Here is a 25735-nt window from a genome sequence, read left to right as displayed (position 1 = left end):
TGAAGCGACTAAGCAACACTAGCAATGTCAACTCTGAACACTGCCAGTTTTTCCCAGTGAACTGAAATCCTTAATAATGATGTGTTAAAATCCACCTTTATCCTCATGCCTTCTGCCTTGAAGGTCTTATTTAAGAGTATTTTTTCCTACTCCAAACTTTGTAGTATTTCCCTATACTTTTTCTATTAAGTTTATAGTTTTGCTTTTGAAATTGTTCTTTAATTCCAGTCCAGTTTACCATATATATGGTATGATGTAGAGATTCAACATTCTTTTTTCTATATAGTAAGCAATTTTCACAATAAACTGTGGAAAATTCTGAAAGAGATGGGAATACCAGACCACCTGATCTGCCTCTTGAGAAATTTGTATGCAGGTCAGGAAGCAACAGTTAGAACTGGCCATGGAACAACAGACTGGTTCCAAATAGGAAAAGGAGTACGTCAAGGCTGTATATCGTCACCCTGCTTATTTAACTTATATGCAGAGTACATCATGAGAAACACTGGACTCGAAGAAACACAAGCTGGAATCAAGATTGCCGGGAGAAATATCAGTAACCTCAGATATGCAGATGACACCACCCTTATGGCAGAAAGTGAAGAGGAATTCAAAAGCCTCTTGATGAAAGTGAAAGTGGAGACTGAAAAAGTTGGCTTAAAGCTCAACATTCAGAAAATGAAGATCATGGCATCTGGTCCCATCACTTCATGGGAAATAGATGGGAAACAGTGGAAACAGTGTCAGACTTTATTTTGGGGGGCTCCAAAATCACTGCAGATGGTGACTGCAGCCATGAAATTAAAAGACGCTTACTCCTTGGAAGGAAAGTTATGACCAACCTAGATAGCATATTCAAAAGCAGAGACATTACTTTGCCAACAAAGGCCCATCTAGTCAAGGCTATGGTTTTTCCTGTGGTCCTGTATGGATGTGAGAGCTGGACTGTGAAGAAGGCTGAGCACCAAAGAATTGATGCTTTTGAACTGTTGTGTGGAGAAGACTCTTGAGAGTCCCTTGGACTGCAAGGAGATCCAACCAGTCCATTCTGAAGGAGATCAGCCCTGGGATTTCTTTGGAAGGAATGATGCTAAAGCTGAAACTCCAGTACTTTGTCCACCTCATGCAAAGAGTTGACTCATTAGAAAAGACTGTGATGCTGGGAGGGATTGGGGGCAGGAGGAGAAGGGGACGACAGAGAATGAGATGGCTGGATGGCATCACTGACTCGATAGATGTGAGTCTGGGTGAACTCCGGGAATTGGTGATGGACAGGGAGGCCTGGCGTGCTACAATTCATGGGGTTGCAAAGAGTCGGACATGACTGAGTGACTGAACTGAACCGAACTGAAGCAATTTTTATCACTAATTTCGGATATAAGTCTATTCTTTCTTCAATGATTGGTGATGAAAATTTATCATATAATATATAGATTACTAGACAGGTAAGTAAACGTGTGTGAATGTGTGTGTGTTCTATGCTCTTTACTCTGAATAACTGGGGCTTCGTCTTTGTTTTTCTTATATATTCTTTATTATAACAGCTTTGTGTCAGGACTTAATAAAAAGAAGGGTAACTCTAAACTCTCCAACTTACTTTGGCCTTCTTTAAACAAGTTTAAAACTATTTTATACTTTAAGCTTTCATGAAAATTCTAGATTCACTTGTTGAGTACTTAAAAAGATCCTGTTAAGATGGGGGTGCAAAATGGGTAAAGGCGGTCAGATGATACAAACTTCAGGTGTGAGATAAATCAGTTCTGAGGATATAATGTACAACATGGTGACAAAGGTTCACAATATTATATAATATATCTGAAAGTTGCTAAGAGAGTAATTTTAACCTTAATTAGCTTAATTACTACCTTATACTTCCTCTGTGCTCAGATGCTTATTTGTGTCTGACTCTTGCAGCCCCACAGACTATAGCCTACCAGGCTCCTCTCTCCATGGAATTCTCCAGGCAGTGATACTGGAGTGTGTTGCCATTTTCCGACTCAGGGATTGAACCCATGTTTCTGGAGTCTCCTGCATTGGCAGGTGGATTCTTTACCTCTAGCACCACCTTCCTATAGCTAATGTAATTTATATCATATATTTTCTAGACAATTATTGCTAGCAATTGCTGTTCACATCTTAGCCAATGTTTTTTTTTTTTTTTTTTGGCCTTGCTGGTTGTCTTGCAGGGTCATCTTTTCCCAACATGGATTGAATCCCGGCCAGCATGCCGAAGGCACTGAATTCTAACCACTTGATTGACAGGGAATCCTTCATACTTTCTATTTTGTACTCAATTAACATAGATTAATGTTTTAAAATTTATGAAGCAAAATAGGGAAAGGAACACAAGTGAAAAATTTGACTCTGTAGAAATGGGGCTATTTCTTCCTCTATAATAGGAAGAGTGACACAAAAAAGATGAAAATTACAGGAAAATGCAGTGGATGAAGTGAGGAGAGTTGAACAGTTCATTTCTCAAATAGAAATAATCCTGATGGGTTTGAACCTCATCTCTTTAAGAAAGAAGATATGTTTCTGTTAGAAAAACCCCAGGAGAGTCATTGTGAGTCAGAGTTACTAAGGCAACAACCCTTTTAAGAACAGTTATACAATACAAGAAGGAACAATCTAAACTCTAGAGCAAAAAAGAAAACGAAGGTTAGAATGAAACCTACACAGTATATTCTCCACCTACTTTCTCATCCATAAAATGACAAGACTGTACTAAATGATAACTAAATTTCCTTCTACCTAAGGGCTCTGAAAATATTCCTTTTAGAAAATGAAAGAGTGGAAATGAAAAAATAATTTTAAGTGTAAATTAATCTCCTCCACTGACTTTCCATCTATTGGCTTTTCTAGCAAAGAGGCTTTGAGAAGAGTTACTCTTTGTGGGAACTCAAGAGGAATAAGTTTAGTACATACAACTGTACAAAGACAGTTTGTGCATGAACAATCCTTCCCACCCCATCCCTGGAATATTTGTCTTCCAGGAAACAGGACCCTGGTGCCAAAAAGGTTGGGGATTGAGAAGACTCAATTTGAAAAGACTCTTTGGGAGAGGAATGTGATTATTTTTATCGCTGTCATTGTGGTTGGTTACTGAACTGGCTCCTTCCCTGTCATCAGCTCTACACCCACTCTACTACTGAAGTTCTTTTCAACAGGGCCCATGCATGTTAAGAATTTTCTAGTTTGGGAAAAGAAGAGGAAAAGGGGGAAATGAGTCTGCTGGAGATGCATTTATAAAGAAAGCTTTTCTTTCAGACCCTTTGCTGTCAATTTTTACTTCTAAAGTCACCTTCTGTAACTTAAACAAACATGAAATAAATTCCTTTCTTACTGAATCAGAATCTCTAGGAGCAGAGCCTGGGAATCTGCATTCTAATGAGTTCCCAGTTGATCTAACTTAGCAATCCCCAACCTTTTTGGCACCAGGGTCCTGTTTCCTGGAAGACAAAATTTCCAGGGATGGGGTGGGAAGGATTGTTCATGCTGTAATGCAATCTATGGGGAGTAATGGGGAGTAGCAGATGAAGTTTTTCTCTCTCATCTCCTGCTCTGTGGCCCTGTTCCTAAGAGGCCTTGGACCAAACTGGTTCACAGCCCAGGAGGTAGGGACACCTCATCTAACTCATTGCCTCTCTGGCTTCAGACATTTGCATAACCTTTGCCATACTCACATTGTCCTTTCGCCATTGTTCACTCAAGTAGTTTTAGGTTAACTTTAAAATTTTAGTCATCCTAAAAAATGTCCACTAAATTATAGTCTTGATGCATTATTTTCTAAAAATGTACATTAGAACACATAACTATTTAAAAAATCCATCGCGGACTAACTGAAGGCAGCAACGGCTCCATTCCATGGATTCCAAGCTGTAAGTCTAGAAAAAATGAGTTCAGCTGCTTTCAGGCCCATGTGATTCAAACTTTGGCCCTCTTCTTTCAGGAGCGTCCTTCCTAGGCCTGGGCGCCCTCACACAGTGCTTTGAAAAGCCCCTCGATGCCAGGTCCACCCCCTTCCTTACCCTAGGTACCCTCTCCTGTCACCCCAACCAAACTGGATTTTTATATCTGAACTTAGAACAGTATCACCAAGCAGGTTAATAAATGTTAAAATGTAATCTGCAGGTTTAACTCTTGATAGCAAAAGGCTTTGTTTTCCAAAATGGGGTTCTCCTCAAACAGATACATTCATACAGCCCTTTGCATCAGCGCCTGAAACGGCGCACGATTCTCCAGCTTCATTTCTTTTCAATCTTCCTCATTGACTCTGCCTCAGCCACACTAGAACACACCTCACTTTCTCCCTCTGAATAAACACGCTCTTCCTACCTCAGCACCTTTGCACTTGCTGGATTTCTTCCCTCAGCGGCCAGCTACACATTTCTTGGGTTTCAGTCAAAGACCCTACTTTCTGAGAGGCAGCTCCTGACCAACACAGCTAAAGCTACACCAGTTCCCCACACCCCCACACCCTCCAGGCATCCTCTATCCAGCGTTTTTAAACCAAGGCTGACACGGCCTCACAGGAGACATTGGTGAGGTCTGCAGACATTTGCAGTTGTCACTACCTGGGGTGACACAAGTGCCCCCTAGTGGGCAGAGGCCAGGAATGCTAATAAAAGTCCAATGTGCACAGCACAGCCCTCCTACCACGGGTGGGGTGTGTGTGTGTGCTTAGTCGCTCAGTTGTGTCTGACTCTCTGTGTCCCCATGGACTGTAGCTTGCCAGGCTCCTCTGTCCGTAGAATTTTCCAGGCAAGAATACTTGAATGGGTTGCCATTACCTATCCAGGGGATATTCCCAACCCAGGGATTGAATCCATATCTCTCGAATCTCCTGCATTGGCGGGCAGATTTTTCACCACTAGCACCACTTGGCTGCTGCTGCTGCTAAGTCGCTTCAGTCGTGTCCAACTCTGTGCGACCCCATAGACGGCAGCCCACCAGGCTCCGCCGTCCCTGGGATTCTCCAGGCAATTGGCAATCCCCCACAAATGGTTAGCTGGCCCCAAATGCCATGTTTGAAGAGTTCCGCTCGGTCAGTGTACCTGTTCTTCCCTTAGCATCGTCAGCACCAGAACTGATAGTGCCACAGTTTGCCTCCTACTGAATGGAGCTTCTCGGGAACTGGAGGTCAGGGTTGTTCCCTGCTCCTTCCCCAGCACCTGGAGGAGTTCCAGGCACCTTGACTCTCATCTCTGGTCCCACTTGCCCTTGTCCTGTGAAGCCCAGAGCTTCACAGAGAGTTGAAGATGCCTGGCCTCAAGTAAATGATGAAAATAAGAATACAAGTCAGTTTCCAAAATGAAAACAAAAGTGTGTTTAATTAATGAGTGTACATATGAATGAAAGTCGTGACGAGGAGTCTCTCACACTTTCATGTACTCATAAATTATCTTCATAGCCATTAGTGAAAGCTTGGTTCATCTACTTTTTAAAGATACACAAAATTTTCTAAGTTCAAATATATGATTTTAATTATTAATATACCAGTTTCCTAGTGCCCCAAGATCAACTGTATAAAATGTAAGCTCATCATCTCAAAAGATCAAAAGCAAGTCTATATGATTGGTATATATACAGAAAATAATTTAGTATTAACTAAATACTTCACTTCCCTCCTTATAAATCATTCTTCCCCTTAGTTACAAACAAATTTTTCCACAGTATAAGATAATAGCCAAATTACCCAGTATAGACTTTTCCAAAACAGAAATGTAATTCAAAAAATAATAAAAAGGGACCATATACCAAGAGATTTGCAACACTATTGAAATTATTTACTGAACACTGATGGTAGATCTCCTTCCTATCACTACAGACTTCACACAAACACACACAAAACCTTGCATTTCTATAGTGTTTTTCACTTTTATCTTTCTCCCCAAAAGAAATGTCACTGGAATTACCACTGAATACCAATGTGTGTGTGTAAATAATTGTAATATGTGTAAAAAAAAAAATCAGCACAACACTGTAAATTCACTATACTTTGTTTAAAAATATATTAAAAATTTAGGCATAAGGAAGGATTTACCATAATGTTACCCAAATATTACTGGTGTGAGTTAGGATTAGAACTCAAGTTCTGTCTCTAATTCTGAGTACCACCTGCTTTCTCCCACGCCCCAGGTCTTGTTCCACTGAATGCTACTGGGTATGCCAGGAGTCTCTATGCTCAGGGGTTTCAAACAAATTTTGGAAATGCTGGATGAAACAACACTAAGAAGATTTCCAAACCTGTAAAGTGCCATCATAAAAGTCCAGGAAGGAAAGGGAGAATAGAGCATGAATCATAAGTTCAAAGGTCCACAAGACACAAAGCAGGTACCAACATGAGGCTGTAGGTGAGGCAAGGGCTGAAGGATGCTGAGCATCTGATGGGCCCTGGCTGCATAGGGATGCCACCCAGTGTTGCTAGGGCTTTCCTGACAAGTTACAATTTGGGGCATTAATTTCAGATCTCTATGGTTATGCATATTCTCTTGAATTAAAGAAACAAACATCGTAGTTGGAACATAATTTTTTAAACTCTATCAGTCCTGCCCCATTTGTGAAAGCTAGTATACAATGTTTATCAATCTTCTTTGCCCAAACAATGTTTATTCATAGTCATATTAATTTCTGAGAATTCCACAGAAGTGTGAAAGCCATTGCCTTCAAAAACAACCATCCAGCCCTCATGGACCACTTTGGTGTCAGTAACTCTGAACACCCCCTAAATAACTCAAGCATGAGTTATGTCAGGGTTTATTCAAAGCGAAGTTCTTTTCCAGCCTTCTTAACTGTTCATGTAGAAATGCTTCATAGTGACTAAAACATCCTTACTTTTAGTCTTTGGCTAACTTTTCTGGAAAAAACAAAAATTTAATTGAGATGTGAAAAAGATACAACATGGGAATTAATTCAATACAGAAAAGACCCCTTATCCTTCCAAAAGAATTTTAAGAATAAAAGTGGTCTGAGGACAATTTAGCCTTTTGGTGGAAACTGGTTAGCACTCTCAAACAACACTACTATATTTGCAAACTCGCTTTTCTAAGGCAGAAAGCCTTTTTTGCTACTCTGCCCCTCTCCTTTTCCCTTATATTTATTTCTGCTCTGCCACATTCTTAAGATTCCATCAGAGCCTACCAGTTGTCTACATAAACACCTAGAACTGTAGTACCAATGTAGCAGAAATAGCGTGAATCACATGGCAATGGATTTTCTTCCCCTGCTGTCTCCATGGACCACTCACTTCCTTATCTTCTTCTAACTGCTAAAATACCATTCTGGTCCCAGGGAAAGCACTTAATGCCTTCTATTTCCAGAGCCCTGAGAAACAAGATCTATCTATAATGGCAAAATCACACTCACTTCTATTTTCCCAATGGGTAAATAAAAATCAGTACAATCCCATGATTTGAAACCCTTGAGGTCCTCAGGAATCTAACATTTGGAGTCACTTAAATAGAAAAAAGAATCATGAGATGCTTTCATGTTAAGTCCTTTAGTCCCAAGCTGGGTTTGCTGATTTTAAGCTGTATTCATTTCTTGACAGTTTGTTAACCAAGGTAGAAGTGTGTTATCTGTCTTCTCAATGAGAATTCTTGATGGGATAACAGGATTCATAGGGTCTAAAGAGAATGTACAATTCTAAAGAGTACATTTCATGTTTTGGAGAGGGATCTCCAATGACCAGAAAGATTGAGCCACTTTTAGTATAAAAAATTAGGACTGTGTGACAGAGGTTGACTGTGCACAGATGAGCTAGACCCACTCTACCCAATATCCCTGACTCCTTGGAATGCCATGGGAAACTGACCAAAAAACTGTCCTGCTGCTTGAAAGGACTCTGACATGGTGATATCTGGTCACTATCTTCTACAGTGAAGGACATAAGACCTTAGAAGGCCACCAGATCTCAACCCGTGACTTAGAGAACTTCATCCATAACGTAGATGTTGTCTTCTGCTCGGACCGGCTTCATGGCTGCATTTTTCAAAGCTCCAATGTGAGAATCTTTCAATGGAATCATACTGCAGAAAGAATAACACGAGTAAGAGAAAAGCACCACTTCTCAAGCATGAGCTGCACAGTTGTTTATGTTCAGGCAAGACTAGGTATTTGCATTTCCCAGATGCCAATTCCATAGCCTATGGAATGAAAGCTTTCAGAGTTGTGAATAGGAAGTTACAGGAAAGTCTTAATAATGTGGTGGGAAACCTCAGCAGTCATTAAAATAAATAAAAAAAAACAACCCTGAAATTGGTATCTGTCAAGAGACTCATATCACAGAATAAAAAAATGAAAAATCTAAGAAGACTAGTATCAGGCCTCAAATTAAAGTATTAAACTAGGATGCACATTCTCAAAAGATGGTCAGGAACTGGTTTGGCTGGTGTTTTTCCAACTGCGGACTGAGAATATTTAGTGAGGGTTAAATTAAATCTATTCAGTCATCTATATCTTATACTTAAGGTGAATATATATATATATATCTAAGTATAAAAAATATTAGAGCTACTGGATATAATAAAACAGTATTGTTCCACATAAATCTGCACTGGATCATGGAGTCAAAAATCTTACCATGTCTTATGTGGAAAATTAGAAAGTCATGGGTTACTTGATTTTGTAACATGTACACTCACATACCAAGTACATGAAAAGGTCATTTGTGGAGTTTTGATATCGCTGCATTTTTAGGATGTATATATAGTCACAATTTTTATTACCTAAGCCTTCCCAGAAATAATATGTAAGGCGCTGAATTTTCATTAAACTCTGATCTTTAAATGAATTACTTATACATTTGTGGAAACAGTTTAAGTGTTGGTAGCTCAAAATAAGTCAATGTGATATAGCTCCTCCAAAAATAAAATTATGAGGAAATTTTCCTTTTTGTTTTGTGTTGCTTGTCTATATTATACATTATTTTCTGCAATAAATATTTTCTTTTCTAATTATGAGATAAAAAGTGAACCTTAAAAAAAACCTTAACAGTGAAAGGACAAAAATGAACTAAGAGGACGCTATTTTTCATACTTTTCGGTCCATAGGGAGTATTTCTTTTCTCCATTCTTGGAAGCAGATAGTCAAAAACTCCTCAAAGTCTGGGTTTTGGACTCTAAGAGACCTAAGATGGAATCTTTTACCTGCTGTGTGATGTGACCTTGGGTGCCACTTAACATCTCTAAACTTATTTTCCAATTTGTAACCTGAGATTAATACAAGTGCCTGTCTCACAGGTTTATTGCTGTGAAGGGCATGCCTGCAATAAAAAGCCAGCATTTATGGAACACTTGCAATATGCTGGGGACTGTTCAAGGCATGTTCTGTGGACTGGATCATGTGATTAACTCATACATAAGGAAGGCTGTGTACAAACATCCAAAGAAGGAAAACTAGGAGTAATGGATGGCAGCCTAAGAGGGATGGATTTTATCAAAGACCTTGCTTAAAGCCTAAACTGGACCAGACGAAGCAGGAAGTAGGAAGTGGGTTGGAAGTTGGAAGTAGGTAGTGGGTTCCCACCTTTACAGGTGTTTGGGAAAATGACTACAGGGATGTATACAAAGAGGATTTAACTTTTCATTGGCCAGAGGGATAGATTTGCACAACTGTAAATTCTAAGGCCTATGAGGCCACACAGCTAATGTAATTGAGCAGAGCAGGCTGGGTATGGAACAAAGGGCAAGGCTGCGAACTATGTTTTGGAGGCTGCTGCCTTTGTGTATCTTCAGCCTGGAGCTGTCTTCCTCCAGATCTTTGCAGAGCTGCCTTCTGCTCCCTTGGGGCCACTCACATAGTCTCTTGTCTGTCTCTGTATTCCCCATGGTATTTCTCTGGAAGTTCTGTAAGTTTCCTGCTTATTCATTTATATGTTTCTGTCTGTTCTTCTCATCTCTTCAGAGAATATAATAAGAATTCAATAAACAAAGCACTGAATGAAGTCAAATAACAAACCAAACAACTCATTCAAATGGTCCATCAAACAAAATGCAATGTAGTCTCTTGTTTTAACAGGTACGGTGAGAAGTGCTTTTCTGTAGCAATTCTGGCACAATTTCAGGGAAATAGAGAGGCTAAAATCATTACTGGAAGGTCGGACAGCTGTGGAGGTACTCAATAAACTAGATTTTTCAGAATCCTAGAGTATAAAATGGAGAGCTCAAAAGAAAAAGAGGAAAGGAACAAAGAAATTTTCCACATTTTTATCAGAGTAAGAACATCAAAAAGCATTGACAAAAAATCTTTCAATCTTACCATAGTAGCCTCATCTTGTTACCCAGGCAAAGAGATCCTAAATTGTGGGAAAATGAAGAGAAAATTAAACTTGTAAGCCAAAGAGTTCACAAGATTTCTTTTTTAATCAAACAAGCATATTATTTCTGTTATTACTTTAATATGAACAAAATCTGTATGGACATCAGAGCCTAAAAAAGTTAACAGAAAGAATGTTTTAAAAAAGGGAAAACAAATCAATCTGGACCATTCTCTGATAACTCCAGGTTAACTTTTCTTGAATCTCTAGGAGTCAAATAAGCCCCTTGGTGTAAAGTATCTTGTGTTTATTATAATTAGTATATTCATCCATATGCCCTAGCTTACTTTAATATGATCATATTTCAGTGTAATTAAAATGGGGCATTGTTTTCTCCCATAGATGACAGGTTTTATACACACACACACAACTGGTGGAAGGAGACCAGGAGGCACCGGAGGACTCTTGTGAAACCCTTTGCTCTCCTCCTAGCTCTGAAATCAGGTGCCCTCCCAAAGTCTCATGAGCTTCTTCTGTTAAGTGGGTGCTGTAAAACCCTCAACAATTTTACCTCCTATAAGGACAGAAGTTGGTTCTAGAGAGAATGAGAAAAAGAGGAGTGAAAAGATCTTATATATTATACTGGTTTATTGACTTCCAAATCCCAACTCTACCCAACCAGTGCTAACTCCCCATATTTAATTTCTCCTATGGAGAATTCAAATATAATGTTTCTCTTTATGGGAAAATAGTTTTAAGATTAAAAAGGAACAAGGAAATAATCAAGGAAGTTGTGTGAAATTGAAATCGTGTGAGATGTAGGACTACAGGCAGCTTATCTCAAGAATACCCCCGTAGGCACAGTCCTGAGGTGACTTACTTTTGCTAATCATGAATACCAAAACCATGAGCAATAATACCACGACAATAACAGAGATTCCAATGTAGATTCCCTTATTGGCGATCATCCATGGATCATGTGCCAGCACCACAGGTTAATGAAACATCAGCAGATAAAAAAAAAAAAAAATCTTGTTAGAATTATGGACAGAAAACCTTTCTGAAAATAATGTACCCAGACACATTTATCTTTTTAATATTTGGTTAGTTCTGGATCATGAGGGGTGAGACCAAAATGATCTGAATTTATAACCATACGGGGAAATTCTAAGACAATTTAAAATTCAAAATGTATTTGGAAATGGTAGAAGTGTTGTATATCTTTCTTGGTGTAGTATTTACAGATGTGTATACATTTGACAAAATTCAAACTATAAGCTTCAAATGAGTCTGCTTTACTATATGTAAATTACACATATTTTTTTAAATTAATAAGGTATTTTCATATATAATCGTCTTATGATATTAGAAAAGAAAACAATTTTTGTTTGTATATAAGTTAATATGGTGGTATTACATTTATGTGCTCAGTTACTGAATTTGGCCTTTTGTTAGAGAACTCTTTTTTTTTTTAACCTAGAATTCAAGATTCTGTACATTTTTTTATAAGTAGACTTGAAGTAGCTGCTCATATACATGGTTCTGCTTAACAATTAAAATTCTGCACAACTGGAAAAAAATACAGTTTTATTTAAGCCTCCTGGTGTGGCTTATAAGGAATCACCTCTTGTGGTAAACCCCAAAATACACCAGGCATCATGTTCGACCCTTTATATAACTTAATCCTAATCCTAAAGATGTCCTGCAGGGAAGGTATCTTAACAGAAAAAGAGTGGAAGACCAGAGAAAAAGATTAAGTCCAAAGTCTCTTCCTGTGTTAGAGTTTAAACTCTGGAGCCAGAATTTCAGCTTAACTTTTACTTAGTTGCTAAAGCTATTTAACCCCTTTGAACCTCTGTTTCTCTGTCATTAGCAGGTTAAATAAGGTTCTTGGGAAAGGTACATTATGTAGTTCCTGATGAACAAAATGAGGAATACAGATGAGGGTGATTTAGCCTCTGAGCTATCCTTGCTTAAAGGGGGAATGACCAGTGTCTTGGAAGGAAAAAGCTGTGTTATCACCTTACTTGTTGGGGGTAAAGTGGTTGGATGGAATATGGGATGACAGGAAGCAGGCTTTGCTTCATTTTAAAAAAATATTATGTTATATAAACTTTTCAGGTTCATTTTAGAATATGCGGCTCAGAGAGAAAAACAAAAATCAATCATAATTCCAACATCCAGAAAAGCCACTATCATCATTTTTCATTAAATATACTCCTCTAGAATTTTATTTCTCCAATATTTCTACTAACAGAAATAGTGACCATATTCAATATATACTACAGCATATACAGAATTTCATTTATTTTTGTGTATATATATATATATAGCCATATCACACAGCATGTGGGAATTAAGTACCCCAACCAGGGATCAAACCTGTGACGTCTGTATAAAAAGTGTGAAGTCTTAACCACTGGACCGTCAAAGAAGTCCCTACACTATTTTAAAAGTTAGTTCTTTCACTTAACAATTGATACTATTTTCTCATGTCAGTAAATACACTGCAGTGACAACATTGTTAATGGGCATAAGAGGGCATGCTTAATTGACTAAGGAATTAATCTCATTATTGAACATTTAGGTTGTTTATAACATTTCATGATTATAAATAGCAGCAATGAACATCTTTTCTTATGCATCTTCGCATACTGGCTCAGTTCCCTGCTTAAGGTAGAGTGCAGGAAGCTGATTTAGTACTGGGACAGAATATATGCTGTGTGGTTTTCAGGACACCTGGGAGACACTGTGACACCTTCAAGTCAAGACATGAAAAAGCCCATGATTTTGCTACTGCCTATTGATGTTCAAGCTGGTTTTAGAAAAGGCAGAGAACCAGCGATCAAATTGCCAACATCCGCTGGATCATTGGGAAAAGCAAGAGAGTTCCAGAAAAACATCTATTTCTGCTTTATTGACTATGCCAAAGCCTTTGACTGTGTGGATCACAATAAACTGTGGAAAATTCTTCAAGAGATGGGGATACCAGACCACCTGATCTGCCTCTTGAGAAATTTGTATGCAGGTCAGGAAGCAACAGTTAGAACTGGCCATGGAACAACAGACTGGTTCCAAATAGGAAAAGGAGTTTGTCAAAGCTGTATATCATCACCCTGTTTATTTAACTTATATGCAGAGTACATCATGAGAAACGCTGGACTGGAAGAAACACAAGCTGGAATCAAGATTGCCGGGAGAAATATCAATAACCTCAGATATGCAGATGACACCACCCTTATGGCAGAAAGTGAAGAGGAACTCAAAAGCCTCTTGATGAAAGTGAAAGTGGAGAGTGAAAAAGTTGGCTCAAAGCTCAACATTCAGAAAACAAAGATCATGGCATCCGGTCCCACCACTTCATGGGAAATAGATGGGGAAACAGTGGAAACAGTGTCAGACTTTATTTTTCTGGGCTCCAAAATCACTACAGATGGTGACTGCAGCCATGAAATTAAAAGACGCTTGCTCCTTGGAAGGAAAGTTATAACCAACCTAGATAGCATATTCAAAAGCAGAGACATTACTTTGCCAACAAAGGTCTGTGTAATCAAGGCTATGGTTTTTCCTGTTGTCCTGTATGGATGTGAGAGTTGGACTGTGAAGAAGGCTGAGCACCAAAGAATTGATGCTTTTGAACTGTGGTGTTGGAGAAAACTCTTGAGAGTCCCTTGGACTGCAAGGAGATCCAACCAGTCCATTCTGAAGGAGATCAGCCCTGGGATTTCTTTGGAAGGAATGATGCTAAAGCTGAAACTGCAGTACTTTGGCCACCTCATGCGAAGAGTTGACTCACTGGAAAAGACTCTGATGCTGGGAGGGATTGGGGGCAGGAGGAGAATGGGACGACAGAGGATGAGATGGCTAGATGGCATCACTGACTCGATGGACATGAGTCTGAGTGAACTCCGGGAGTTGGTGATGGACAGGGAGGCCTGGCGTGCTGTGATTCATGGGGTCGCAAAGAGTCAGACATGACTGAGCGACTGATCTGATCTGATCTGATTCTAACTTGCTTCTATATTGCTTGTGGGTTGTTGTGGTTTAGTTACTAAGTTGAGTCCAAGTCTTTTGCAACCTCATGGAGTATACCCGCCAGGCTCTTCTGTCCAAGGGATTTCCCAGGCAAGAATAATGGAGTGGGTTGCCTTTTCCTTCTCTAGCAGATCTTCCCATGTCAAACCCATGTCTCCCACATTGGCAGGTGGATTCTTTACCACTGAGCCACCAGGGAAGCCCAGATATAGCTTTTACTTTCTGCTACACATACCTGTCTGGCAGGCAAAAACAATCTCATCATTTAGTATACTTGTTTCTTTTTTAAATCCAGCATAATCTGACTATGTAACAACAGTCACTTACATGGTGGCAGTTCTGCTATTTAACAGGCATAAACAAATTCTGTCCATATCCATCAGATCAATCAGTGCCCATACCATGAAAGTGATTAAAATCTTGTCATGGTGTTCGCATTGTCACTAAGGTATGCAGCATAGGCCATTTGATCTCATACTAAATAACCCCATTTTCTTGAGCTGGACTTTTACAATGGCCATGCTGCAATTACTCACCACTTATGATCAGGGTTACTTCATACCTAAACTCTTTTTGTTTATTGCTTCTAAGAGTTATTTGCACACAATAAAAGGATAGTTGTTTCACCCAAAGGAGCCAAAAGAAAACAACCTATTAATAAATTCTTCAAAGAATTCTTCAAAGATGAGGCTTTGATGAACTTCATGAGACTAGAACTCCTTAGATTTTTCTCTCAAGCTAACTGTGAAAATGTATGAGAACATCCTACAGAATCACAAAGTTGTTCAAGACCTTAGGACCTTAATAAGTCATCATACGGGGAGGATTATACATAGAAAGACTTAGCCGTGGCCTCAAAATTTCTCTCTAGAAGGACAAATAACTTGGAAAAAGATATTAGGGGCATATATTTAAGCAAGCACATTTTCATTGGCATAAAATTTTGGGTTGGTATTGGTCCCATTCCACCACATCACTTCAAGGCATGTTATTTCTCTAACAAGGATCACAGTCTTCCTTGGTAGTAATGTTACTCACTATCCTTGAATTAATTCTTTCTTTTTTCCCTGATTTTCTGGCCAGGAGAAAGTCTGTAGTGGGTGTGTATACGTGTTTGTGTCATGTGTGTGTGTGTATGTAGAGTATACCATTTTTCAGGTGTTTCTAACAAACTAGTGCATCTATATAAAACTTTTTAAATTAATTAAAGCATCTCTGGGCTTCCCAGGTGGCTCAGTGCTAAAGAACCTGCCTGCCAATGCAGGAGACTCAAAATTTGTGGGTTTAATCTCTGGGTCAGAAAAATCCCCTCGGGGAGGAAATGGCAACCCACTCCAGTATTCTTGCCTGAATAATCCTATTGACAGAGGAGCCTGGAAAGTTACAGTCCATAGGGTTGCAAACAGTCAGACATGACCCAGTAACTGAGCACAAAGTATCCCTATTTAAGAGTCAGATTCATTTCTTACTTTGTTTTATGGATTACAAAGAATCAATCTGTGGACTAGTCTAGCTTTACAAATAATAATCTCTAAATGTAACTTGCTTCCAGGGAGACATACAAGTGAACCCAGATAAAAAAATAGAAAGGAATATGCTTACAGTTTGAATGCTACAACAAACAGCACTTGGAAGCTTTATCACAGTGTGATTCCCACCTGCTAAACAAGAAGGAAAATTAATTAGAATTATAAAGAAATATTAAATTTTCACTGCAAACACCAATGTATTCACATTGTCATCTGGTAATGAATGAGAAAAGTTGAATAATCATATGGCCAGATACTGTAGGCACTGCAAGAGTTATACCAAGTCAATGACTTTTATTAATTTAACCTGCAACTTGTGCGTCTTAACCATTTTATCATGCTGCTGCTGCTGATGCTAAGTCGCTTCAGTTGTGTCCAACTCTGTGTGACCCCATAGACGGCAGCCCATCAGGCTCCCCCGTTCCTGGGATTCTCCAGGCAAGAACACTGGAGTGGGTTGCCATTTTCTTCTCCAATGCAGGAAAGTAAAAGTGAAAGTGAAGTCGCTCAGTCCTGTCCGACTCTTAGCGACCTCATGGACTGCAGCCTACCAGGCTCCTCCGTCCATGGGATTTTCCAGGCAAGAGTACTGGAGTGGGGTGCCATTGCCTTCTCCGCATTTTATCATGGTCCCTTCCAAAATGAAACCCTTTTTTGTCTCTATGGAAAAAGGTGCAGGTTCACAGAAAGTTTACCTACAATTTCAAGGAGACATAGTGGCCCATTCTCAGAGCTAGGTTAAAAATTACCATTTAAGGTAGGTAGTCAGATTTTTCACAACTGCCAATGAAGTGCTCAGAAGCCATTGCATACCAAAGAGCAGAACTACCCTGTGCAAAATGGATGTTACATTGGTTTTACATTTAAAATATGAGTGAAATGCACTAAGATATCCCGAACAGGTGGTATCCAACTCCTACATTATGTGCCAGTATGCCCAGATATTGATCCAAAAGTGCTATAAAAAACATGTTATGTCAGCCCCCAAGACAAATATAGTGTATATAGTGTGTATATATTTATATATATACTATATATATATGTATATAGTTATCCTATGTTGGACTTGGGGCTGAGATAACATATATCATAAATATAACAATATCCTGTAATATAATGTGTTTGTATATTAAAGTTTTAAGTAGTATCCATATACATATTATGTCTTAAAGTTTTGAATATTCAGATTTTAATAGTGTTTTGAAATATCTCTTTTGTCACACAGAACATATACTGTTGACCCTCCTAAGCAACTACAGGTCAAATACAGAATTCTCTCTTTACTGAGTATCTATTCTATACTAAGCACTCTACAGAATGGGTGATGTTTTAAACACCAAGGATTTGAGTCAGATAAAATTTGACTTCAGTGTTGACAATGTCCCTTACCAATGTGACCTTGATTAAGGTCCTTTACATGTACATTACATATGTATGCATGCAAATGTATAATTTTCTAACTTGGGTAACCTTGAACTGCAAGCTGTTGATAGTACCTGTTTCAGAAAGTAGTCACATTAGATGATGAATGTAAGGTGCTTAATAGCATATTAGAAAAATATCAACTATACTATCTATACTATTATGTTGTTATATAATGATAGGAGCAATGGAGGGGGTGGGGTGGACACCATGCAATGGACTTTCAAATATCCTGTCCTTCATTCCTTACAAAATTGCAGTGAGGAATGAAACAACTTGCCCATGGGCGTGCAGCTTGAAACTGCCATGGACGGGCAGTTGAATTGGAAGCTGCTTGGCTCCAAAGCAGAACTAAAGGTCCTTCCCAGTCTGGCAATGGCAAGAAGTAAACCTGCCCTGAAAGAATTAAGTGAAATAACGTACAACAGTTTATTGGCACATTTGTCTGAAAAGGTAGGTGGCAGGCCATATGGTGACCAAAATTCCTTCCAGACTAACACTGCTTGCTTTGTGAGGCTTTAATTCACTGAAGTGTGACTCGGGCACTGTGAGGATTTGCCTGAAGGGCTTCAGAGATGCTGTCAAGACAGCAGCAGTCACAGAAGTCGTGGGGACACAGCTGCTGCAATGTCTGTTCCATGCTGCCAAGTCTACTTGACCAGGTGGTAGTGCCATATTTTAGAGAATGATTTCCCATTTCCTACTTTGTTCTTCCTCTTAGCCTAAAAGTGTGGGGTGCAATTGCTCCAACTGCTCTTATCTGTATTTTAATCTGCTTTCTTTTTGATTTTGAGTTCACACCAAGGATTCCACTTTCAAAACCAAATGTAACTATTAGCTAATCCCAATTTAAATTGGTCCCATTCTGAGTCCCTGGAGAAGGCAATGGCAACCCACTCCAGTACTCTTGCCTGGAAAATCCCATGGACGGGGGAGCCTAGAAGGCTGCACTCCATGGGGTCGCTAGGAATCAGACATGACTGAGCAACTTCACTTTCTCTTTTCACTTTCATGCACTGGAGAAGGAAATGGCAACCCACTCCCGTGTTCTTGTCTGGAGAATCCCAGGGACAGTGGAGCCTGGTGGGCTGCCGTCTATGGGGTCACACAGAGTTGGACACGACTGAAGCGACTTGGCGGTGGCAGCAGCATTCTGGATTCCACTGCATGTTCATTTTCAATTAAGAGTTTCCTTGAATGATTGGCAAAAGGTAGGCCATACTTGGTGTCTGCTACAGATTAGCAACTCCTGATGAGTCATATGCATGAGGAGTCTTGCAAAGCCTAACCTTGCTTGGATGCTTCACAGGTGCAAGGACACACAAGCCAATTCTGCATTACAAAGGGGTTCACATGTGACACTCCCCAAATTTACCACTATGGGTAACAGAGTTAGCTGGGAAAGATGACAGGACTCAGCATTATCTTTCTCCATCACAGGAAAGACAGACAAATCGTACATCCCAAAGAATATAGAGCTGCCCAAATTAGGGAGAATAGGGAATACTTAAGGGGTGGAATAGCAGAATCTCAGTGGGGCATGCCTCTGTGATGCTGGTGTCCATGTCCTCAACCCATCTCAAAGGGCCCACATGGAATGAAAGCTCGACAAGGCAGCAGAGGAGCCTCAGGGCTCTGTGTAGTTTCTGGAGGAAACATAAACAGGTGACTAATTTGGTCTGGACCAGCTTACTTTGTATTTAATACTTTTAAGGCTCTGTCCAGGGAAGTGAGCCAAGTAATAAGTTGAAAACAAAGCTGGTCCATTTAATTTAGAAAAATATGGATATGCATGTGAACATTTTCAGGTCAGATAAGTTTCCTATGTATTCAGTTAAACATACTTCTAGACATTCTAAGTAATAATCATAATTGCCACTCTATCACTTACATTTTAACTGTGCCCTAAGATTTTTATCTCAGTTAATCCTTGTAAGAGTAAGTAACATTCAATCCATTTTCCAAAAGGGTAAACACAGATTCAAAGATGGTAAGATATTTGTTCTAGTTGCATAGCTAATTGGAGTAATCAGTACTGGCACTCAATTCAGACTTGTCTTAATTCAGAATATGTGCTCTTAACAATGGCTAATATCTATCAAAATTTAAAAGCTCCCAGCTGTTCTGAAAAGACACTGAAGTTACCTGTTGTGGAAGAGTGCCATGGTGAGTGCGTTACATTTGTTTTATGTGGGCGGGTAGACTGGGTTCCTGTAGTCTGCGTGGGAGAAGATGAAGAAGCTACAAGAATGACAAGAATGGGAAAATGGGATTCAATTTTATGGAGGAAAATTTCCACCACCAAGAAAAATAACAGAACTAAAATCAGGAATTACCCTTTTACACTTTCTTAGAGAAAAATTCAAGGATGGGCATGAGGGATTGCCCTGCCGTATAGATATTTCATTATCACGGAGAAATCTGTTCTAGATAATGAACTAGGGAACTTAACAAAAGACAGAATTATTTCATTTCATATACACTTAAAATTCCGCTAAAGCCTACAATCGTGCATGTTCAGAAGGACACCCAGTTATCTTGGGTTCATCCAGTGCTATTTCATGTTTGTGGAGCAGGGCCTTGGAGCTGGCACTAATACACTCCCTTCACAAGAACCCCAATCTGGATTTCCTGACCTTATTCAAGTTCCTAATTATCCATCTACACATCCTTCCAGGGAGATGCACATATTAACCAGCACAGAAAATAAACTAAGAATATCCAAGTTCTTGAGGTTACATTAAGGCAAAGTACTGCCCAAAGTCTGAGTCTTGGTAAAGAGCCACAAAGCAATGTTCCTGGTACGCTGGTTCCTTCTGCAGTTGTGCTCCAGTCACTCCTTTCATAGGACTGATATCCTGTGTTATTAACTCATCTTTCATTTCTCACCAAAAAACTTCACTGGGATTTCTCAGGGCTATGTTTCCTTTTTCCTTCCTTGAAATCTCTCCTTTATTTTCTATCAGACATCTCAGCTGATCTGCAGAGTTGACCATTTGTCTCTTAATAAGATTCTTATATCTCTTCCTCTGAGAGCACTGCAGAATTTACAGGCAAATTAGTAGTGCTGCCTGAACAAGAGTTCCCAAACCTGAACTTTCCTTATTGCTTCTCATTGGTCTTCTTTTCACTTGCTCACCGTGGACTTCACATTTCAACACCTTTACTCTTGTTCTTAGTAGTCTTTGTTTTTTGTGGAATTTTTCATTTCTTTGTTTAGTCATTGCTTCTGGTAGTAGCATTTTGGTTTTCTCTTTTGTTTGCTTTGCTTCCCCCAATGCTCAAATCTACAACAGGATGTGGCTCACTTTAGGAACTAAAACAGGGCAAGAAGAAATTCGGGTGATCAGAGTCTTTATTCAACTTAAATCTGCGAAAGACCTTTTTTGCTTAACTTCTTTCTCTAGTTTGGGTCTTTGTGGGTATCTTCCTTTTCTCCACTGCTCCTATGACTTAATTTTTGTTTATTTAAAAAATACATTTCTTTTTAATCAGAAGATAATGTAGAAAAATGGCTTTGATGAACCTATTTGTAGGCCAGCAATGGTTTTTCCAATGGTCATGTATGGATGTGAGAGTTGGACTGTGAAGAAAGCTGAGTGCCGAAGAATTGATGCTTTTGAACTGTGGTGTTGGAGAAGACTCTTGAGAGTCCCTTGGACTGCAAGGAGATCCAACCAGTCCATTGTGAAGGAGATCAGCCCTGGGATTTCTTTGGAAGGAATGATGCTAAAGCTGAAACTGCAGTACTTTGGCCACCTCATGTGAAGAGTTGACTCATTGGAAAAGACTGTGATGCTGGGAGGGATTGGGGGCAGGAGAAGAATGGGACGACAGAGGATGAGATGGGTGGATGGCATCACTGACTCGATGGACCTGAGTGAACTCCAGGAGTTGGTGATGGACAGGGAGGCCTGGCGTGCTTCGATTCATGGTGTCGCAAAGAGTCAGACACGACTGAGTGACTGAACTGAACTGAACTGAATAAAGACACAGACATAGAGAAGAGATTTGTGTACACAGTGGGGGGAAGGAGCAGGTGGGCTCGTGTGATTTTACATCCAACCAGTGCAGGAGTATTTTAGGTGACCAGCATGGACAGGGTCGCAGAGCATAGAGAAGGAATGGATGTAAGGACAAATACCCCTGCAATGGATCTTCTTCAGTGTTCTCCTCCTTTCTACCCTGTAAAGCTCAACTGTAATCTCAGACTTGGAGGGAAATTATCAGGATACATGTAATACTCAGTGAGTTCTATTCATGCAGAGGTCCGATAGACAAATACACCAAGACTTTCTTTCTGAACCTCTGCTTTAAACAAAGGCCATAACTTACACGTGTTCCCCAAACCAGGAGCACCAATCCATGCACCTCAGCAGACACAAACTATTAAGAAGTAAATCAATATTTAGAAAGTCAACAGATGTTCTAATGTGTTTGCTGCCTGGAAGAAAACTTTTTTTTTTTTTAATAAACTTTCATGACTCTAAATTCACAGTTTTAACCTAAAGTCCTCGGTTACAAACTCAGATCAAAGTCTAGTCCTTCAGATCCTTCCTAGTTGAATACACACATGGTTCAATGTGAGTGAGTTGAAATCAATGTGTTCCATCAGACGTTTTTGGCTAAGAGGTTGTGGTATTTCTGTTACTTCTCGGATTCCAGAGTCACTTCAAAGTGTCAAAGAGTTGCGGAGGCTTTGGGAATCTTCAAAGGTAAAAGCTATCTTTTTAATCCAAAAATAAACGGGTCCTCTGAATGGCAAGCTATTTCCCCACCCATAAGTCAAATTATTCTCCATTTGTATTAAACCTAAACTTTTATCTAACAGAAATCTGAAGTATAAACTCTGGACCCTGAATTGAAAAAACAAACATGTGCATTTTAAATCTCTTCAGTCCTTAAATCTGATGTTTCTTTATTACAGTATGAGTACATTTCCTGCTACATAAACATATTAAAGGGTGCTAGAAGCAAAACTGTGTAAGTCATTGACACCCTGGAAAGACAGGGCAATTGTATAAAGGGGCTTCCAGTGAAGATGTCAGATCAGGCCAAACTCATCCAAATACATGCTCTATGATCAGGATAGAATGCAGAGAGGCCCCAAATTCAAATTAATGGGACAATCTAGACTCAACCATTTTCTATTCATGTGATTCCCAATGATGAACTTAGACACTGTGTTTCAGTCTTCACAAATATAAAGTAGGCTTGAGTCACACCTATGGTGTATAGGGTTATCATAAGAATTCAGTGGATTAATACCTCAGAAGTGGTTAGGCTGGTTCCTGACTCAGGAAACAGAATAAATATTATCTTCACAATAAATATAATCCTCAAGTGTTGGATTAGGCCTCAGAATGGATTCAGTGATCTCTATTCACAGCTCATTGTAAGGACAGATTCTCATTTACCTGACCTTGTTTTGGCATTTCTACTTTTCCCTCATATCAACATGTCAACTCAGCCAAGTCCGCCTTTCCTTAGATGTCCAAGATCAGTGGTCTGACTTGATTTGTATTACTGAATTCCTTTGAGAATGAGATAGTCACAAGTCCCCTTCATTCTGATATGCTTGTACTTCCAAAAGGTGAATGTAACAAGGTATAGTGAAAGTGAAAGTCGTTAAGTGGTGTCTGACTCTTTGTGACCCTATGGACTATACAGTTCATGGAATTCTCCAGGCCAGAATACTGGGGTGGGTAGCCTTTCCCTTCTCCAGGGCATCTTCCCAAACCAGAGATCGAACCCAGGTCTCTTGCAATGCAGGTGGATTCTTCACAGCTGAGCCATAAGGGAAGCCCAAGAAAACTGGAGTGGCAAGCCTAGCCCTTCTCCATCAGATCTTCCCAACCAAGGAATTGAACCAGGGTCTCCTGCATTGCAGGCAGATTCTTTACCAACTGAGCTATCAGGGATAGGAGTTCACAAAGTCTAAAGTCAGATATGGAAGCCTGTTAAGAATCCTTACCCTGAACTATACCTCAGCCTTAACACTGTGCCCAGGATGGTCTATATCCAATGCTTTAAGGGCTTCTGGGCTCAGAAGCACAACCGTTTACCTGGCTTGTCGTCGTCTGTGGGTGTTGGCATTGGAAGAGCAGAGGTAGAGGCCCCCGTTGTCATGTGAGTATCCGTGACTACTGTGGTAGTGCTGTCCCCTTCTGGAATGGTGGTGCTCCTTGTTGGAGGAGTGGTGTAGGTTGTGCTTGGAATATCGGTAGTACTGGTCCTTGTGCTTTCAGAAGTGATATTGGGGCTCACTGTTGTCATAGGTGGAGCTAGAAATCAACATGAAAGCAAGGGTTCATCACACTGCAGGAAAGAAGGGCCTGTGAATCAATACAACCAAGGAGACTGTCCTCAGGCAGAAATGAACACTTATCTCCCATGAACCCGGACTTCACATCATTGGTCAACTAGAATCTCTGACTGAGAAGTGAGTGAAGACGTGGTCACAACAAGAAAACAGCTACATTGAAAGGATAAATATTGGGGACGTATGGACATAAAAACAATGATACCTGGGATTTGTGCTGAACACTTTGTAAAAAGTAGTTATGTATATTATATTTATGTATCTAAATAAACATCTGTGAGTAAGGGGAAGATGTCTAGATCCTGAAGCTGCATTTGTCTTTTCAGTGGTAGGACCTAAATAGTAGCTCCTAAGAAACAGACTATTTACCAAAGAAATGCCATTCAGTCAGTCAGCATTATGAGTACCCTTCCAAAAGACCTGCATCCTAAATGCAGATTAACTCACACCAAGGGCATATGCTAGATAACACAGATGCATTATGCACTTGGTTAGAAGGTGGACTAGATGTTTTAAGGTTCCTTTCTACATGAGAGATAATAACCACAGATAATAATGTTGGCACTTTCCAGAATCCGAAATCCTGTGGGATTCCAAACCACTTATTGAAGTCCTCAGAGATACCCAGAGAAAGAACTGAAATTAGAAGTGAGCCAAAACACAGTGCCTGGCACAAGAGCCAAAGCTATAGGGTAGACTCAAGAATGTGGACTTTCTCCCTCAAGGGACATCTATTTTGCCCACAAGCAGTATTCTCAGTTTTCAACTCTACAAAATATAAATTAGAACATCAAGTCTCTTTAATATGAGACAACTGCCATGAAAATTCATTTGTGGAATTCAAGTCAGCTTAATTTAGAAACTAGCCAATTTTTCCCTCAAGAACAAAAATTTTTTTCAACAAGTATTTATGTACAAGGTATTAGTAAATATTTTAGTCTTTGGGAGTCCTGTGATCTCAGTGATAACTGCTCTGATCTGTCAGTGTGAAAATATCCATTGATAGTATATACGTGAATAGCTGAGTCTGCGTTTCAATAAAACTTTATCAAACTTTTGATGAGCCTGTTTTACAATCTGATCTGGTCCTAGAGCTACAATTTGCCTCAGTTCAGTTCAGTTGCTCAGTCATGTCCGACACAGCAACCCCATGAATCACAGCACACCAGGCCTCCCTGTCCACCACCAATTCCTGGAGTTCACCCAGACTCACGTCCATCGAGTCAGTGATGTCATCCAGCCGTCTCATCCTCTTTCGTGCCTACCCAAGTCTAAAAGTGTAGTCAGAGGTTTTGATGAAAAGCACACCCAAATCCCCTCCTTTTTTTTTTTTGAAATTTAATCTAGACAAAAAGAGGAAGCAAGCAAAAAAAATCTGACCAAAGGATTATAACAAGGAAGAAATCTACTTGGCTTTTTTAACTAACTGTCTTCCTTGGTGGTAAATATTTCCTGAGGAAGAAGCTAGGAAGCTAAGGGTAGAAGAAGATGCTGAGGAAGAGCCTTAACAGAAGGTTGAAAAGTTCATCCTGTCAAACGTGCAAGAAAACTTAAGCAAAGAATTGGATTGGAGGCAGAGAGTCACTTTGGCTCAGTTATGGACTGGTTTCCCTCTGGACAGGGCAGTGAATTTGTAAATATTCATGTATTAAAGATTTCTGAGCACTAAAAAATTTCCCTAATTTCCTTCTATGTCATTTAAAAATATATTCAGCTAGACCAATCATATAATATCACAACCCCAAAAATGATCTCTTCACAAGCTGTCTCTTTTCCACACGTCTCTATGGTCAGCCTCTTTGGCTTCCGTTAATTGACTCCTAGAGGCAGTTTCCCTAGAGTCAGTGTCTTCTGCATCAGAATTGACCTTATTTTACTTGCCTTCATCAAGGACACAGAGTACAAAGTTGGAAGACTGCAATATCAAATTCATTTAAAGTAAAAAAGAGACATAACTTATGACATCCTGGGTACAGTGTTCTATTTTCAATAGAAGACTTTTGTGGGAGAACATTCATTAGGAAAGAGTACCAGAAACCAGGAAATCCTGAAGAACCTTGTCCTTTCATCAAGAGGTAAGAAAAAGTAGGATGTCTACATCAAGATAGAAAAATGTAAACTTCCCTGATTTTTTTATTTCACAGTATTCTTAAAAAGTACCAGTGAACATTT

The 25735-nt window shown here is 39.6% G+C and overlaps 1 protein-coding gene across 6 annotated transcripts in view; it reads right to left on the bottom strand.

Annotated features, from left to right (window-relative positions):
* Positions 1 to 5311: 5311 nt before the first annotated feature.
* LOC102397604 (hepatitis A virus cellular receptor 1 homolog) overlaps positions 5312 to 25735 on the bottom strand; it is a 41205-nt gene continuing 20781 nt past the window's right edge. Inside the window, exons 6-11 of one of the 6 annotated variants that reach the window (XM_025292352.3) lie at positions 23307 to 23525; positions 19387 to 19482; positions 15893 to 15951; positions 11136 to 11208; positions 10258 to 10294; positions 5312 to 8027 (exon numbers count right to left, since the gene is read on the bottom strand). In XM_025292352.3, the coding sequence (XP_025148137.1) occupies positions 7925 to 8027; positions 10258 to 10294; positions 11136 to 11208; positions 15893 to 15951; positions 19387 to 19482; positions 23307 to 23525 (587 nt within the window). In that variant the 3' untranslated portion in view covers positions 5312 to 7924. The remainder of the gene's footprint in view (positions 8028 to 10257; positions 10295 to 11135; positions 11209 to 15892; positions 15952 to 19386; positions 19483 to 23306; positions 23526 to 25735) is intronic. The other 5 variants (XM_025292356.3, XM_025292353.3, XM_025292357.3 and 2 more) reach the window with 5 other exon arrangements.

Source organism: Bubalus bubalis, chromosome 9, assembly GCF_019923935.1.
Source record: "Bubalus bubalis isolate 160015118507 breed Murrah chromosome 9, NDDB_SH_1, whole genome shotgun sequence".
Taxonomy (NCBI): Eukaryota; Metazoa; Chordata; class Mammalia; order Artiodactyla; family Bovidae; genus Bubalus; species Bubalus bubalis.
This window is presented reverse-complemented; position numbering and strand designations above follow the sequence as displayed.